The sequence below is a fragment of the Centropristis striata genome, chromosome 7 (genome assembly GCF_030273125.1).
Source record: "Centropristis striata isolate RG_2023a ecotype Rhode Island chromosome 7, C.striata_1.0, whole genome shotgun sequence".
Classification (NCBI taxonomy): Eukaryota; Metazoa; Chordata; class Actinopteri; order Perciformes; family Serranidae; genus Centropristis; species Centropristis striata.
The window spans coordinates 34,583,818-34,602,927 of NC_081523.1; the positions used below are offsets into that span (position 1 = coordinate 34,583,818).

The following is a 19,110-nucleotide window of genomic DNA, read 5'->3' on the forward strand; positions in this document are numbered from 1 at the left end:
GATCCGATGGAAATGTCCCAGGATCTGTTCACATCCCATGGCATCACTGCCATCTACAGCATTGAGAATAAAGGGGTTTTCCTAATGGGGAGTTCTGACATCGTCCTCACCGCCGCAGAGAATAAGATGAAGACAGTTTTGGCCGTTCAGACTCTCGATGTCGAAGATCCGGAGGTCCTGAAGCTTGTCAACTGGGCGGGCCTGAACCAACAGCTGTTGGACACCTACAACTCCTCAAAGAAGAAAACGGTGGCCATTCAGATCCACCCAGAGAGAAGAGACAAGATAATGGTGGCTGGCTTCCAGAGTCCAGTGAAAGAGGTCAGCCACAGTCTGACAGAATTCATTGCAAACTACTCACGAGTTCAGGAAGCCATTCGGGTCGAGTCCTGTGCTGTTGTTCAGTTCATTGACAAGAAGAAAACAGAAGACTGGACAAGTATCGCCAAAGTAAAATCTCTCATACTCTCATAAAATCTCTCTTTAAGTGCACAGTAAGTGTGGCATTGAGAATGATTTCTTTTCATTTTTTTTCGTTTTACAGACTAAAAGATTGATTGAAAAAGAAGCTGATAGATGAATATAAACTAAAGATGATCCAGAGAGAGTTCTGTTCATGTCGTCGGCTGTAAAAGTGATTCAGCAGATTTTCTTTAAGCTCTCCAGTGTTTCTCATCGTTGTGTGTCGTCTGGAAATAAAACTCTCAGTCATGTATTGAGTGTAAAATGACACTCGGAGCAGCTCAGACTGAAACATCATCAGAGAGGCAGAGAGCACTTTATATACATTATACTATATTTATTATATTATATTATATTGTAATATATATTATATTATATTATATTATATTATATTATATTAGATATATATCGGGAAATTATCTGAATCAGGTGGTTCACTTCCTCTAAACATTTTTAATTAATCCATCAATCAGACATCATAGAAATAAAATAGAACACAACACAACAACAACAACAACACACACACACACACACAAACCAAGCGTTCAATAATCATTTAAAACAAGAACTGAGGAACCAGCAGCAGCCTGGACCAACAGATTCAATCTTATAAATAACATGAAACAACAAGAAACCATAATTACACAGATGATAATAAGATTCATGATTTATATATAAATAAAATATAAAATATTTATGTATAAATATATATATATATATATATATATATATAATAATATTAGTTAATGATAATAATAATAATAATAATAATAATAATAATAATATGAAAGTTTATTTCTATATTAGTTGGAAGTGAAGCTTTATTTTTAAGTGAGAAAATCAAATTGCAAATAATTTCTGAATATTATGTGTATATTAGTGACTGTAAACACTTAATTGTATGGTTCTATATATTGTAAATTATTATTATTATTATTTTGCGTGGGATTCTTTCTTGAAAATGAGAAAAACTTCAATAAATGTGGAAGAAACCCAAAATGCAGTTTAGCTTCTAATCAGCAGAGAAATAAACAGAAAGAACATTAATATCTAGAATAAATATATCAAGTAGAAAATATAAAGAACGTGTAAAATGTCACTATAAAGTCTGAATGTAAACTAAAGAAATGTTTTTTATTTGTCAGAGTCCAACGAACAGCGACGACGTTTCAGGTAATTCTGCCTCCAACTTTTTTTCTTCTCTGGTTTTTATGCTCAAAGTGTCAAAGACATTGAAATATAATTAATAGGCTCTGTCTTTGGTTTGGAATCAGATGTTTCACAGTCACTCTGATCTTTATTATTTCATGTTTGGCTTCTTCAAACTGTCTGGACTATGTCTGCTGTATTTCATTGAGTTTGTGTGTTCAGATCATTTTATTCTGAATCAACTGTTTTGATTTTCAGATTCAGCGAAAGATTCAAAGACTCAGAAGTCGGAAGCCGAACCTGAAGAATATGGAGCTTCTGCAGAGAACAAAGAGGGTAAAAACTAAGAATTCCTGATATTTTTCTGGGCAGTAAACTTGACTCTACAAACCTTCAAGCTCAGTTTTTTCTATTTCCTCGTCTGTCCTCAGAGTCTGTTCAGAGCGCTGCGGTGGTGTTGGAAAACGTTGGAGACAACATGTCCACAGACCTGCTGTTCATGCTGGTGGAGATCGTGTCGGGTTTGGACGAGAGCCGCTACAGTCTGGAGATCATCTGGGAGGCCAACAGAGCCGTGGTGACCTTCAACAAACCGGCAGGTAGGAAACGACACGAGACGCCACTAAGAGAACACGTTTAAACCCAGCTGTCGATCTCTGCAAAGAGTTCTTTCTTTGGTCATTTTACATATTTTTTTTTTTTTTTGACATTTATTTTTATTGAGCGCTGATAGTACAGAACATGTACAAAAATACAACATTCACAAAAGAAAACTTGGACCAATGCTCACATAATTTTTTGTTTTTTGTACTGCACTGGATCCCAAACAGAAAAGAATTTATCCCTAGATCCCCTGAGAGTGTATTTTATTTTCTCTAACTGTATGAACTGCATTAAGTCATTAAACCACATAGACACACTAGGTGGATTTTTAGATTTCCAGTGTAATAAAATTCTTCTGCGTGCAAGCAGTGTTGTAAAAGCAATGATGTTTTTATATCTTTTCCTTATTGTAGAATATCTTCTGTCTGTTGTTCCAAATATGGCCATTACTGCGTTGGGTTGTAGGTCAATATTAAGAGCTTCTGATAGCGTTTTAAAAATTACAGACCAATAGGATGCTAGGGCTGAGCAAGACCAAAACATATGGGTTAGATCAGCAGGAGTGTTTAGACATCTGTCGCAGTTTGCATCTGTCTTAGGGAATATTTTAGCAAGTCTGGCTTTGGAGTAGTGAATGCGATGTAAGCTAACTGTAGCTAAACTGTATTATGCTTAATTTGGCACATGAGGTGCTGTCATTCACTCTCAGTAGAGCGCTTTCCCAAATGTCTTCTTCCAAGTCTTCTCCCAGGTCATCCACCCAGTCTGCCCTGATCTTTACAAGAGTTGTATTTTTAAAAGAAGATATACAGTTATTGATTCTTGAAATAAGTCCTTTAAAGCTGAAAGTGATTTCTAACAAAGCATCTAAACCCGAAGGTGATGATATGTATGGAAAGTTTGGTTCATGATGCTGAAGAAAGTGGCGGACTTGGAAATATCGAAACAGGCTCGACCGAGGAAGGCCAAATTTATGTGATAAGTTATCAAAGCTAGCAAAAATATTGTTTATATACATGTCTTTAAATGTATAAATGCCTTGTCTTTGCCAGAGAGTGAATTCGGAGTCTGATCTAGCTGGGAGGAAAAGGTGATTATTCTGTATGGGACTTAGATGGAGAAGATTATTAAACCCAAAGTTACGTCTAAGTTGAAACCATATTTTGAGGGTATTTATACCCACTGGATTGTTGGTGTATTGAGAAATAGAGATGGGAAGGCTGGAGGTGACCAGGGCTCTAAGCGACGTTGAAATGCAAGAAGCAGCTTCAAAATGGCACCAGTCTGTATCAGGAGAGTGGAGCCAATACATGATTTTTTGAACATTTGAGGCCCAATAATAATAACAGAGATTTGGAAGAGCTAGGCCACCCTGCATTTTAGGCCTCTGTAACAGTTCTAACCGTATTCTAGGTTTCTTACAGTCCCATATAAATGAAATAAGGACCTGATCAATAGATTTGAAGAAAGATTTAGGGAGATAAAGTGGAATACACTGAAACAAATAAAGAAACTTGGGAAGCACATTCATTTTTATACAATTCACTTTTCCTGCTAAGGATAGGTGAAGCGTCTTCCACTGCTTCAGGTCTAATTTGACTTTCTCAAATAGCAGACAGAAATTTTCCTGGTAAAGCTTCTGCATGTCCCTTGTAACATTGATGCCCAAATATTTAAAGCCATTCCTAGACATTTGGAATGGTAGAACATTGTCTTGTATTTGAAGAGCCAGGTCATTAACAGGATAACATTCACTTTTGCTAAAATTCAGTTTGTACCCAGAGAAAGCACCAAATCTCCTCAACGCATGGATTATATGGGGGGCGCTTGAAACAGGGTCCGATACATACATTAATAAATTATCTGCGTACAGAGATACTTTATGCTCTTCACCCCTCCTTTTGATTCCACTTAACAAGGGTAATGATTTGAGTGTAATGGATAAGGGCTCTATGGCCAGGGCAAATAGCAATGGGCTGATAGGGCAGCCCTTACGGGTGCCTCTTGACAGCTGAAAATACTGAGAGCGCTTACCATTCGTAGTTACTGAGGCTTTGGGTGAGGTATATGAGAATTTAATCCATGAGATGAAATTAGGACCATAACCAAATTTTTCCAAACATGTAAATAAATAACCCCATTCTACCCTATCAAAGGCTTTCTCTGCATCAAGCGAGATAACCACCTCGGGGACCACACTGGACGCAGGAGAGTAAATAATGTTTAATAACTGACGAATATTTGTAAATGAATGACGCCCCAGAATAAAACCAGTCTGGTCAACAGAAATCACGTCATGCATTGTGGTTTCCAAGCGTAAGGCAAGAGCCTTGGCCAAGATCTTCACATCACAGTTTAGGAGGGAGATGGGTCGATATGAACCGCATGCTGTGTTGTCTTTGACTGGCTTAAGCAAAAGGGTAATTGATGCTTCAGTCAGTGTCCGTGGAAGGGATCCATGGGACAGAGAATCATTAAACATATCGAGTAAAATTGTAGATAATTTACTAGAAAACTTTTTATAGAACTCTATGGGGTACCCGTCAGGGCCAGGTGTCTTGCCATTCTGCATTTCCTTAATTGCATTAATCATTTCAATGGATTTCAATGGGAGCTCAGTCTCAGTTCTATGTCTTGTAATTATAGAAGGGGCTTGGATATTGTTGAAAAAAAGTTCCATGTCAGAACCATCATTTGTTGTCTCTGTCGTATACAAATTTGAATAAAATGAGGCGAATGTTTCGTTAATTTCATCTGGGTCAATAATTAGTTCACCATCATCATCATCACCATCACGTATTTGTGGAATCTGTTGAGACACGGAACGGTGTTTAAGTTGGTGTGCTAATAGCCGTCCAGCTTTGTCGCCATGTTCATAGACATAACCCCGTGATTTTAATAGGAGACGTTCTGTCTTTTCAGTTGATGACAAATGATATTGTGTTTGGAGGTCCAGCTTCTTTTTATATAATTCAGGTGAGGGAGAGGTAGAGTACTCAGCATCTACCATAGCTAATGCTTTAATGAGCTCATCTTGTTTTATTCTTTTAATCTTATTTGTTCTAGCAGAATACAAAATTATCTCACCCCTGATTACCACTTTTAATGTCTCCCATAGAAGGGAAGGGGAAATGTCATCTTGTTTGTTCAAATCTATAAAGTCATCTATTTTTTGGGAGATCATTTCACAGAAAGTCTCATCAGCCAGAAGATTTCTATCCAATTTCCAAGAGGGGCGTTCTAATTTGTAAGAAGGAAATGCGAGGTCTAATATTACAGGGGCATGATCTGATTCAGCTATAGTTGAGTATTCAGCGTTTGTGACAAAGGGGAGAAGAGTCTGGTCAATAAAAAAATAATCTATCCTACTATATGAGTGATGTACAGAGGAAAAAAAAGAAAAGGACTTGCTTTGTGGAAATAAAGAACGCCAGGGGTCAACACCTCCAATCTGGTCCATAAAGGTTGATAACAACTTTGCCTTTTTAGACAGGTTTGTAGGTCTAGAATTGGAACGGTCTAATACTGGATTTATTACACAGTTTAAATCACAACCAAATATCAATTGTTGTGAATTCAAATCTGGAATTAATGAAATCATTTCCCCATAAATTTATCATCATCCCAATTTGGGGCGTAGATATTAACCAAAATCACGGGCTTATGGTAGAGAAGCCCAGAAACCATTACAAATCGTCCTTGTGGATCCGAGGTGACAGTTGACGCACTAAACTGGATTCTTTTATGAATCAATATGGCTGTTCCACAAGTTTTAGAATTAAGATTGGAATCGAACACATTCCCCACCCATCCTTTTTTTAGTCTAACTTGATCCTTAACCAGTAGGTGGGTTTCCTGCAGGAATGCAACATCACATTTTAAGTATTTTAGATGATTAAATATTCTGGCTCTTTTAACAGGCCCATTTAAACCTTTTACATTCCAGCTAATGAATCGTATAGCAGCCCTCTTTGCATCAACACCATTTCTCATGTTTTAACTATAGAAAATAAAAATGAAAAGAGTAGTAAGTAAAGATAAGTAAGAGCAATGATTGTGATAAAGTACACAATAATGTTCATATATTAAGTGAACGAAGGTGAGCTTTTGTTGCAAAAATGTAGTGGTGTCCTTTCCCCTAACCCTATCCCATGCCCATAACAAAAACAGAACTAGAACTAGGCCTTTACTTGTCCTTCTCACTGAGGCAAGCTGCAGGCTAAACACTATTTCCAAAAACTTCTGGTGATACATTCTCTTTACATTTCTGCCCAGGAAGGCTCCCAGTGATTATGAGATGTTAGAATAAAATAAGACGTTTGAACAGTCTAATAGCTGTATAACAAACGAGCATATATGAAAACTTGGATAACATAATAATTGAAAGGCACCATAAGTGGTCTATGCAATAGAAGGGTTACAGAAATTAACTTGTATACATCATAACACCGATTAGTCCAGCGATAACGTCAGTGAGTGTTCATACCTCGGGTCTTAAGACCGCTGGTTGACGTAATAGGTTGAAGAGGTGATCTTACGTTTTCGAAGTCAGGTAATTAACAATTTCCAGGCTGCATAGACCAAACCGCGACATATATAGTCTCACTCCTTACCGAACTTTTGATCGAAAAACTTCTGAGCTTCATCAGGTGATTCGAAGGCAAACACGTCTTCCTCGCACAACACGCGCAGCCGGGCCGGGTATAGCGGGTGGAATCTGATGTTCCTCCGGTACAAAGCTTGTTTAACGCCGTTAAACGCAGCTCTCTTTTTAGCGAGCGCTGTGCTGACATCTTGATAAGCTCTTATAATGGTACCTTGGTATTTGAGCTCATGATTCCTGGCCCAGCGCAGCGCAGCTTCTTTCTGTTGGAATCTGGAGAAACAGACCAGGAACGTGCGGGGAGATGATCTCCGACCGGACCTGTAGGTCGGTGTCCGGTGGGCTCTCTCCAGCTCAGGAGGCACAGGAAAAACATCGGGGCCCATCGCTTGCATCAATACCCCAGACATGAACTTCACAGGATCTTTGCCATCCTCGCTGCCTTCAGGGATGTTTAATATACGGAGGTTTGCTCTCCGCGAGCGATTCTCGAGGTCGTCAATCCGATCCAGAAGTGACTGGTTATGGTTCTGGAGCGTTTTAATGGCTGACTCTGCTACCATTAACCTCTCAAAGTTGTCACCTGCCACAGACTCAACTGACGTGAGACGGCCCTGGAAAGACTCCATTGTTGACTGTAATGAGTCCATTGCAGACTGTAGCGGCTTAACAGCCTCTTGCATCAGGGAGGAAACATCTTCCTTTAGTGAGGTTCTCTGTTTGGCAAACTCTGCAGACAGTTGGTCCATATCAACCACAGCGGGTGCCTCGGGAGCAGCAGGTGTTTTTGTCGATGTTGGAGAGTTGTTAGCTGCAAAGGATGCTAGCTTGCCCGCAGCACAAGTAGCAGCACGCGTGGCCGGAGTTTCCACGTTGTTGGCTGATTTAGTGTTTCTAGGTTTGCTCATCTTATACGGAGTTGACTAAACTATGTCGAACAGTGTTTGTTATATCGATATGCTCACAGAAAGACTCTTTAAAAAGGAAAATAACCAAAAGCAAACCGGGAGCCTTCGCACGCGCGTCCTCTCTCTACATGTTGCAACCGGAAGCCTTTACATATTTTTGTTGCAATTTTGTGCTTTTTTGGTCATTTGTCCTTTTTTTGGTAATTTTGTGTCTTTTTTGTCAGTTTGCAAATTTTTTGGTAATTTTGTGTCTTTTTTTCGTCCGTCTCCTGGCGCCACTAACTCCAAACAGAGACATGGGGAAGAACTGGTGTTCACATTTATAGGTTTGATTTTGGCGCCTGCATTGCACGTAACTTGAAAGTAAAGTTGTGTTATTTGGACCCAGATTGGTGAGAACAAGCCGGATTAACCGGTTTCACTATTAAAGTAATAATCTGGAGTGTTTTGCAGATGCGGAGAGGTTCCTCACTGTGAGTCAGTCCAGTCAGAAGCTGCAGAAACGCGGACTGACCGCCCGGCCACTGGAGGCAGCAGAGAGCGTCCGAGTGGAGAGTCTGCCTCCACAGGTGGTCAAAGGTACAAAAACTGTAAAATCGCTGTTTTTCTGTCTACAGCGTTTATTTTACTGTGGTGACGAGCTCTTTGTTTCTGATTCCTTGCCAGACATGTTGGAGATCTATTTTGAGAAGAGCTGGGCGCTGCCGGACGATATCACCATGATCCCCAATGAACAGGCTGCCATCGCAAAGTTCAACAACCCCAAAGGTTAATTATACTTTTTATTTAGCTTTACTTCTCATCTTTAACTCGCTGTGATTCAGTGAGAATCACCAGATGTACACTGTTTGGTCAAAAGTATGTGGACACAAAAATTGAGGGTTTAACATGTGATTTTATTATTCTGTTGCTTTAAAAGTCTCCAGATTTACTCCCTTCTAATACGATAGAGCAAGAAATCTGACTTTGATTGAGCTTGTCCTTCATACATCTTGAATACTGTTTTTCCGTTCCACTTCACTCTAGGCGAGTGTAACGCTTCAGACACAAGGAAATGCTTTTCTGAATTTGGTGCAGTTTGACCAGATGGTGGTGCTATGAAAACGAACCTTAGGTTTTTGTTTGTAAAGACTTGCTGATGTCCACATATCTTTGGCCGTATCGTGTATGTTATGACCTGGAAAACAGTTCAGTGTTATTGAAATGCCTTGTCGGTACAAAGACTACAACCATTCACCTAAGCTTTCTTGTTTTTATTTCCTGGATCACCGCAGTTGTGGAAAGCATTTGTATGAACCGAGATCATCTGATGCGGTCCATCCCTGTCGGGGTGTATCCGTACTACGAGTCCCTGGGGACCGCTTTGTACGGCGAAGAACGCCCAACATGGAAGATGCCCGAGCCCTTCACAGAGAGCGTTCACCACGTTGTCTGGAAGTTCCTGCAGATGAAGAAACTGTCTGATAGCATCAACGATCAGATGCGTCCGTATTTCTGCAGTGTGGACTTGGAGACCCCTGAGGTGAAACTCAGCCCTCTCCCGAGCTTCTTGAGGCAGAAAGGCCTGACGGCCGAACGCGTTGCTGATTGGCAGAAAGCCGCCCAGGTGGCCTTTCGTGAGCAAATGTCTGAGTACACGGCCTTCGACTGTCAAGTGAACGCACATGCATGGAAAGCTGCAGAGAAAGAAGTCCGCTCGATTGTCCAGGAAGACGCCTGCCTGGTGCTGGATGCGTCCAGGGGGATTGTGGCCGCGGCTGGTCGAGCCGACGATATCAAACGAATCAGGGCTTCTGTGGAGGACATCGTCCTCAAAGCCATGAGGCAGGTGAAGCGGCAGACAGACATTGTCAAAGGACTCCCTGCGGAGGTTTTCCAGACCAAGTCGTGGATCTTGGAGAAGAATGTGGGGATGAGTAAAAAACAGCTGAATGTCCCGCCACATCTTCTGGACTTTCTCAAGACTGTGGATCCGATGGAAATGTCCCAGGATCTGTTCACATCCCAAGGCATCAGTGCCATCTACAGCATTGAGAATAAAGGGGTTTTCCTAATGGGGAGTTCTGAGATCGTCCTCACCGCCGCTGAGAATACGATGAAGGCGGTTTTGGCTGTTCAGACTCTTGATGTCGAAGATCCAGAAGTCCTGAAGCTTGTCAACTGGGCGGGCCTGAACCAACAGCTGTTGGACACCTACAACTCCTCAAAGAAGAAAACGGTGGCCATTCAGATCCACCCAGAGAGAAGAGACAAGATAATGGTGGCTGGCTTCCAGAGTCCAGTGAAAGAGGTCAGCCACAGTCTGACAGAATTCATTGCAAACTACTCACGAGTTCAGGAAGCCATTCGGGTCGAGTCCTGTGCTGTTGTTCAGTTCATTGACAAGAAGAAAACAGAAGACTGGACAAGTATCGCCAAAGCTAACGATGTGGTAGTCCGTTTTGATCCACAGAGGCCAAAAATCACCTTTGCTGGTGCTCGCCTTCACGTCCAGAAAGCAAAATTCTGCTTTCAGGAACTGGCTAACGCTCTCTCCACTGACAACTTCTCCGTGGACAAGCCTGGAGCCAAGAAGTACTTCCAGACTCAAGGAAGCTTGTTCCTGTCCACAATCATGTCAGAGTTCAGCTGTGTGGTGGTGCTTTGTCCAGAGAACCAAGAGAAGGAGGAGGACTATGAGAAGGTAAAAAACAACAACAGTGACAACACCGTGAGACTCCTGGCCTCAGCCGTTAACAGAGAGTTCAACGACCTCGGACCTACGATGACCGTCCCACAGCCAGCAGGAAGAGGCAGCATCGGAGCTTCAGGGTAAATCAAAGAAACATTTCTAGGTGACCTATAAACATTTAAAAAACACTCAAACTGAAATTGCGAAACAATAAATCCGATATTTTAGAGTTGGATTCAAAACAAAATGGTTCAGATACATGGTTCAAGTTTTACCCTCTGAACCCCAACAAGCTGTTTCAGGGCCTCTTTTAATCTTTTTTACGTTCTCCTCTCTGTTTCCTTGTATTTCCCTGCAACATATAAAATCTATATAAATCTGTAAGCTGCAGCTCTATAGAATCAGCACAATCAGAACACTTCAAACGTGTCTTTGTGCAGAATAACACAGTTTGAATGTCAGAAATCTGACAAAAGTTGAATTTCTCTGATAACAGAAACAGCCTCTCCTGTCCTCTCCTCTCTGTTCTGTGTAAACAGATTTTCAGTCGATATTTGTCATGTGACCGTTGGTCTCAGCAGAATCAATCATGTCTTCACAGTGTCCCTGAGGAGTGTTGAGAAATACATCAAGGGAACCTTAAAAATTAAATTATCTGACTCCAACACAAAATCCTCACCTATTTCTCTGCGCCGATCGGGGAAGGATGAGTAGGAGACGTCCAAGTTCTCAGTTTAACTTCACTTTATTACAATACGTCAAGAAATGTGCAGTTACAGAGTCTCTGGGTTCAAACTACACATCCCTGACATGACATGACATGGCCAGTTCATGAAGTCTGGACCAAATCTACTTTCCCTGAACCCTTTTTTATAACCTAACAGAGGTGTACTAAAAAATGTAGGTTGATCTCTTCCAGAAGTCGCCTCCTTTCAATCCGTTGATTTGTCAGTTCATTCAATATGTGGACACGTCATGTCACCAAGCAGAGATGTCAGATATCTCTCTGCTTAGCATAGCATGTCTGTGACCTGACCTGTAACAAACTTTCAAATCACCAACTCCTGCCTTGATATGACCTGCAGAGATATTACTGAAGACACAGATTTTGCAACAAACAATAAAATATAAAATAAATCTTTTTGTGATTATAGAGTCTTACTCTAAGTAGGGCAGAGAAAGTTTAAGCAGATGGAGTAAATGTATTTAGAGTACATGTATTTAGTTTAATCATAGTTTAAAAACAATATTAGCACATGAGCATTGCAGCAAAGCAGCTTGCATGATTAATCTATAAATGCACAGAGAGGGCACATACACAGATAGTGAATTACACACGCATGGATAGTGACCCACGTCCACAGAGACAGACAACAGAGACAGAATAACAGATTATTCTAACAGGAGCAGAGTTTAATGTTTTGGTTTTTTTAAATAATATTTTTTATTGGAAATTAGCATTCATAAGCATCAGTACAAGACATCCGCTAAGTTATTCCACAGCTGTTTTCCACATTTTTGTTTTTTAAACGGTACATTAGAAAGAAGAACCACAAAAAAGACAACCCCCAAAACAAAAAGAGAAATAAATACAATACAATAAAATACATAGTATTATAATAATATAAAGGGAGGCAAAAGAGCAGAGAAACAGAAACATTAACAATTATACTCACAATAGCAATACATAAATAAACACACAATGCCGAGTGTGCTCATTAAAAAAAAACCTTAATAAAATAAATGAAAATTGGATGCATCAAATCGCCTCAGTTGGGGTCCAGAGAGGTGGTGAGAGGTGGTTGCCATCTTTTATTAAAAAAATTGGCTGCTGAGCCTCTCAAGGAATATTACATTTTTTACAAAGACAGAAAAGACATTGAATCACTCATCCATGAAGAGGCAGGGGGAGCGTTTGGGTTTTTCCAATGTAATAGAATACGTCTGCGGGCTATGAGTGAGGCAAAAGCAATAATATCAGAATTTTCCTTAGTGAGACTAGTCGGAACCAGAGTTACCCCAAATATGGATATCAATGGGCAGGGTTCTAATCTTGTATTAATTACTTTGCTAAACAATTCATAAAAACATGACCAGAAATTGGCTAGTTTGGGACACAAAAAAAACATGAACATGGTCCGCTGGAGATAGATCACATCGGTCACAAATATCATTTTTGCCTGGAAATAGCCAACTCAGTCTACTTTTAGTTAAATGAATTTTGTGGAGAACCTTAAATTGCAATAAGCTAAGACGAGCACAAGAAAATGTAGAATTGACCCTGATCAGTGCCTCCCTCCACCACTCATCCCCCAGATCAAAGCCAAGCTCCTTTTCCCAACTCTCCCTAACCCTCAAAAGGGATGACTTATTTGAAGATGAAATAAGATCATATAATACTGAAATCTTACAATGAGCTATTGGAGTGATAAGAGATCCCGCTGGGGTAGATTATATTTAACACGGAGATCATTAAATGTAGCAAATAAGCCCTCTGAATATAGATCTGGAAAACGAACCAGACCTCTCTCTCTCCACAAAGTGAAAGCAGCATCTGCCCTGGAGGGGGGAAAGAGATGATTTTTGCAAACAGGGCTTAATGGGATGGGTGTTGAAAGTTGAAAGTGTTGGGTAACGAGAAACTAGAGGGGCACAAACCAGAGCCACTAGAGATGAGGGACAGCAAGAGGCATCTTCCATTATGCACCAGTCCAAGTTGGGAGAATTACACCAGGTATGGATTTTCTGAGGATTGGCAGCCCAATAGTAAAATAATTTAATAAAAGTTAGGCAGTGCAAGATCTCCATCCAATTTGTCTCTTTGGAGAGTTGTTTGACACACTCTTGGGCTTTTACCAGCCCAGATAAATTTTGAGATCATTTTATCTAACATTTGTATAACAGATTTAGACAGAAAACCTATCAAAGAGAGAGGGAGAGTGTCCCAGCGCACCAAATCAGTCTTTATTTCCATAACCAACTTTGTAAAATTGTTTTTATACAGTAAGGGCAGGGAGTGAGAAATATTAATCCCTAAATAGCGAAAGCTGTTAAGAGCTAATCGAAATGGTAGTGCATCTGATGGGATCTGCTTAGCTGCTATATTTACAGGAAAGCACTCGCTTTTAGTGATGTTTAATCTATAACCTGAGAATGATCTAAAATTTGTCATGATTTCTAAAATATTGTCTACACAGACAATTGGGTTTGTGACATATAGCAACAGATCATCAGCATATAGAGAAACTCGATGTTCCAGTCCAGCTCTAAAAATACCAGTGAAACATGAAGAAGATTTTGAGAGCAATGGAAAGAGGCTCTATTGCTATAGCGAAAAGCAAGGGAGACATTGGGCACCCTTGGCGCGTCCCTCTTGATAGAGGGAAATATTCAGACCATTTTAAGTTGGTCATCACACAAGCAGAAGGGGCAGAGTATAAAAGTTGTATCCAAGAAATTAATTTAGACCCAATGCCAAATTTTCCCAAAAGAGAAAACAGGTAATCCCATTCAACCCGATCAAAGGCTTTCTTAGCATCTAAAGATATAACCATTTCAGAAGTTTGGGATGTGTTAGGAGATTCAGTGAATCATTAAACATGTCTAATAACAAAGGAGCAAGCCGGTGGGAAAACTTTTTATAAAATTCAACCGGAAATCCATCCGGCCCTGGAGCTTAGTTGTTTTGCATTTAAGACAATTAATTTAAGACAAGAAATTAATTCTTCCAACAGTATAGGTTTTTCCAACTCACAATTTGAGGATCTATGGTAGGTATATCTATGTTATCCAGGAAATTATCAATTGTCTTCTTATCTGCAGGAGGTATGGACTTAGAGAATATTAAAATAATAGGAAGCAAAGGTGGAATTTTTTTCAGCTGGGTTGGTAGTTAAGGAGTCTCATCAGTGCCTTCACTGATGAGCAAGATGGCGCCAGTCTGTTCGGCGATTCGTCTTCCACGGGCGCTCTGCCTATTGTTTGTTACAGCCCTGTTTCTAAGTGTCTATCTGGATGTTTCTGCCATTCTGTGCTACGATCGTCAAGCCCTGCTTAACATCCGCGACCTAAAATTCCCTGTGGCTCGGGCAGCCAGACCTGATCAAGGAGATTGGACCAGTTCTCCCCCTCCCGTGCTGTCAGGTATCCCAGCTTACCTGCGCCGCCAGCCTGTGGCCCCTTCTCGCAAAAAGCGTTCCAGGAGACGAGGAAGGAGGGGAGGTTTGCTGGTGAAGATCAAGATCCAGCTGCCCACACATCGAGCTGCCGCCCGGCGTCTGGCGCGATGCCTACGTCCTGTCTCCAGCCCCTCCAGCCGTCCCGACAGCGCCGACCGGACCGCGACATACTCAAATCTCCACTCCTGGCTCGGCTCGCTGGCGATCCCTCCGTAGGTGCAGTCGTGGTGTTGACCACTCTAGCCTACGCCTGTTGAGGCGCACCGGACCAGCGGCTAGCGACGAGCTAACCCTCCGGTTGGCGTTGATTGACGTGCGGTCCCTAGCGAGCAAAATGTTCATACTGAATGACTTCTTTATCTCTAGGGAGTTAGACTTTCTATTTCTGTGTGAGACCTGGCTGTCTACCGGTGATAACACGCCGTTCTCTGAACTTCTCCCACAGGACTGTAACTTCCTGAATTCTCCCCGTGCGACTGGGAGAGGCGGAGGCATTGCTTCTGTTTACAAGTCGTTTTTTCACTGTCGGCAGATTCCACACGCTGGTTTTGCTAGCTTTGAACTACAGCTCTTTGAATTAATTATGTCTTCCCCCATATTGTGTGCAGTGGTGTATCGCCCTCCTAAATTCAACAAAGATTTCATCAATGACTTTGTAGATTTTTTGTCTGGGCTATTGGTGAAGTATGACCACTTAATAATTTGTGGTGACTTCAATGTCCATGTTTGCTGCGAGTCTCAACCTCTGACCCGGGACTTTCTGAACCTTCTCGATTCATTTAGTTTAAAGCAAGCTGTCACCGGCCCAACACACGAAAAGGGTCACACACTTGATGTCTCACTGTCTTATGGAGTTTCTGCCTCTGTAACTGAAATCTGTGCCATGTCTTTCTCTGACCATTCCCCAATTCTGTTCACTGTATCAATCCCACACCCAGGTAGTACCCCTAGTGTCTCCAAACGGATCTCACGCACAATTAACCCATCCACTGCTGGGCAGTTTTCGGCCGCTTTCAACAACTCACCCCTGCATGGGCCGCCACTGGACATTATCTCTGAGCTTGCACTGACATTCTGGACTCTGTTGCCCCTCTCAAACCTAAACGCGCGAAAGCCCAGTTAACACCATGGCTCAATGATGCAACGCGTGTCCTCAGATGCTCCTGTAGGCAGGCTGAGCGCAAGTGGCAGAAGGACCGTCTCCACGTGTCCCTCCAAATCCTCCGAAGTCGCCTAGTGGACTACCAACGAGCCGTTAAAACAGCCAAATCACAGTACATTTCCACCCTGGTCTCCAGAAACAGTCACAAACCTCAGTTTCTCTTCAATACTCTAAATTCTCTCATAAATCCCCGTAATGAATCCCCTGTTGTGCCCTCACCCGCCCTCTGTGAAAGCTTTCAAAAATTCTTCATTGACAAGATCGCATCACTCAGGCCCTCTGATATCTCTCCCAGCCCCCTTCCCCCGCCTCCCCCCCATCCCCAGCCGACTGTCTTCGAGCAGTTTGAGCCCATTACCCTATCCTCCCTCTCCGATGCAGTCAGACACCTGCAGCCTTCCAACTGCCACTCTGACTGTCTACCCTCCCGTCTACTTAAGGATGCTACAGTGTTCAACACAGTTGCCCCCTTCCTTCTACTGTTGATGAATTCCATCCACTCCACTGGTTGTGTCCCGGCTGCCTTCAAGTTCGCCGTAGTGCAGCCACTACTAAAAAAAACCAACCTCGACCCCTCCATTCTCTCTAACTACAGACCTATTTCCAAACTACCCTTCCTGTCTAAAGTCCTCGAGCGAGAAGTCTATGTCCAACTGAAAGCCTTTCTGACCAACAAAAACATCTATGAAAAATTCCAGTCTGGCTTCAGAACAGCCCACAGCACAGAGACTGCACTCCTGAGAGTGCTAAACGACCTGCTCCTAGTCGTTGACTCAGGGAGCCCTGTGATCCTAGTGCTCCTAGATCTCACAGCAGCCTTTGACACGGTGGATCACAGGATCCTGCTGTCTCGGCTTGAGCACCAAGTTGGCATCAAAGGCACCGCCCTGAAGTTCTTTCAGTCCTACCTGGCTGACAGGAGCTTCTCTGTCCTGCTTGGGGATTTCTTCTCCTCTGTTGCCCCCCTCACCTGTGGGGTCCCTCAGGGCTCAATTCTAGGTCCCATCCTCTTCCTGTTATATATTTTACCCCTAGGGGACATCCTGGCCAAACATAACATCTCCTTCCACTGCTTCGCCGATGACGTCCAGCTATATCTGCCTCTTAAGGTTGATGGGCACTCCAGCCACTGCTTGATTGCCTGGCTGACATCAGATCATGGATGAGTGCAAACTTCCTCAACCTTAATGAGAGCAAGATGGAGATCATTATTTATTTTCTCCGGCCTTCTCCACTGATGCCCTAGGCCCTCTCGCCTCCAACATCCGACCTTCTGTCAGAAATCTTGGCGTGATTTTTGACAGTGCCTTTAAGTTTGAGCAGCAGGTTAGTGCAGTGGTGAGGAGAAGCTTTTTCCACCTGAGAACACTAGCCAAGACAAAAGCTTACCTGCCTCAGAGTGACCTGGAGAAAACTATTCATGCCTTCATCACATCACAACTGGACTACTGTAACGCCCTCTACACCGGCATGGATCAATTGCAGCTTCGCCGCCTGCAGTTGGTCCAAAACTCAGCCGCCAGACTCCTCACCTGCACTAAAAAACACGATCACATCATCCCGGTCCTCGCATCGCTCCACTGGCTCCCCATCCGTCACCGCATTGACTATAAACTTCTTCTAACAAATCCCTCCATGGTCTGGCCCCTACATACCTGTCTGACCTCCTGCACCACCACACCCCCTCCAGAGCTCTACGGTCAGCTGACCAGCTGCTGTTGGAGGTGCCCAGGTCCAGACTAAAAACAAGAGGTGACAGGGCCTTCTCAGTAGCAGCCCCCAGACTCTGGAACTGCCTCCCCCTCCACATCCGTGCAGCGCAGTCACTAAATGTTTTTAAATCCCACTTAAAAACCCACCTCTTTTCTCTTGTCTTCTATTAAAGTTTTTTTTTTCCTCCGGCAAGTGCTAGGGAATAGTGTCCCCTAGTAATCCCACAGTGCTTTTAAAAAATATCCCATCTTCTTTTAATTTATTTTAAATTAAATTTTGTTTTGTTTTTTGTTTTCTTTGTCCCCTTTTCAATTCTGTATTTTATTGCACTTTCTTGCACTTTTATGTGAAGCACTTTGGTGCGGCTCAGCCGTCTGTAAATGCGCTATATAAATAAATCTGATTTGACTTGACTTGACTTGAGTCATAAATTTGTGATATGAAATTTGAGACTGACTGACGTTTAAGTTGAAGGGCGAGGAGACGGCTGACTTTATCACCATATTCATAGTATGTCCCTTTGGTCCGCCTTAAAAAGTACTCTGCTTTATCTGTAGAGAGAAGGTCATAATCACATTGTAATTTGATCCTTTTAGCATACAAATCTGGACTAGGAGAGCTCGAATATTCTCTATCTATGGTGAGAATTGCATCAATAAGCTCTTGCTGTTTGTGTTTATTTTTCCTAGCCTGATGAGGAGATATTATCTCAGTGCTGTATGAGATAATATCTCCCCTAATTACTGCTTTTAATGTTTCCCATAACAGAGAGGGTGATATGGACTCAGTTTTATTATTCTCAAGGAAAATTCAAATATTAAAAAAAATATATTCACAGAACTCATCTTTAGCTAGCAGCCCTGTATTAAATTTCCATTGTTTTGCAGTATAAGGTGTGAGTGCTAGATCTAAGATGTGAACAGCGTGGTCAGAAATAACAATTGAAGAATATTCAGTGGATTTCACAGTAGGTAGAAGAGCCCTGTCTATGAAAAAAAATAGTCCATACGAGAATAAGCATGATGTATTTTGGAAAAATAAGAAAATTCTTTTGAGAATGGGTGGAGCAAGCGCCAAGCATCTTTACAGCCCAACTGACTCATAATAGACGATGACGTCTTCGACATGGCGGAGGGTATAAGTAGTGGAATCTGTCAAGTTTGAGGTCTATTAATAGGTTCAGGTCACCCCCTAGAATGAGACGATGAGTGTCCAAATTGGAAATTTTTGAAAAAAGAGAAGTCATAAAATTTGGGTCGTCCCAATTAGGGGCATAAACAATAACCAATGTGACTGAAGTCTGATATAATGTGCCACTCACTATAATATAGCGCCCGTTGGGGTCAGAGATAATCTGATCACGGGAGAACAGAATACGTTTGTTAATAAGAATAGCAGCTCCTATGGATTTATTATTAAAAGCTGAGTGGAATATTTGCCCAACCCATGGCCTGCGCATTCTGTAATGATCATTTATACGTAGATGGGTCTCCTGAAGAAAAGCAATGTCAGTGCCAAGACCCTTGAGGTGGGAAAACACTTTGGATCGTATAGAAGAGGTCTAGGGCCTCAACAGATGCGCTGGATATAGCAGGCGAACACTATGGTACTGTGACTTCGGTTAAGAAATCATGTGGCAGAGCTTCAAGTTTAAGTGGCTT

General features: G+C 42.0%; 1 protein-coding gene across 1 annotated transcript in view; it reads left to right on the top strand.

Annotated features, from left to right (window-relative positions):
• LOC131974831 (protein mono-ADP-ribosyltransferase PARP14-like) overlaps positions 1-19,110 on the top strand; it is a 74,545-nt gene that overhangs the window by 37,161 nt on the left and 18,274 nt on the right. Inside the window, exon 9 of the mRNA XM_059337314.1 lies at positions 9,596-10,536. Within this exon, the coding sequence (XP_059193297.1) occupies positions 9,596-10,536 (941 nt within the window). The remainder of the gene's footprint in view (positions 1-9,595; positions 10,537-19,110) is intronic.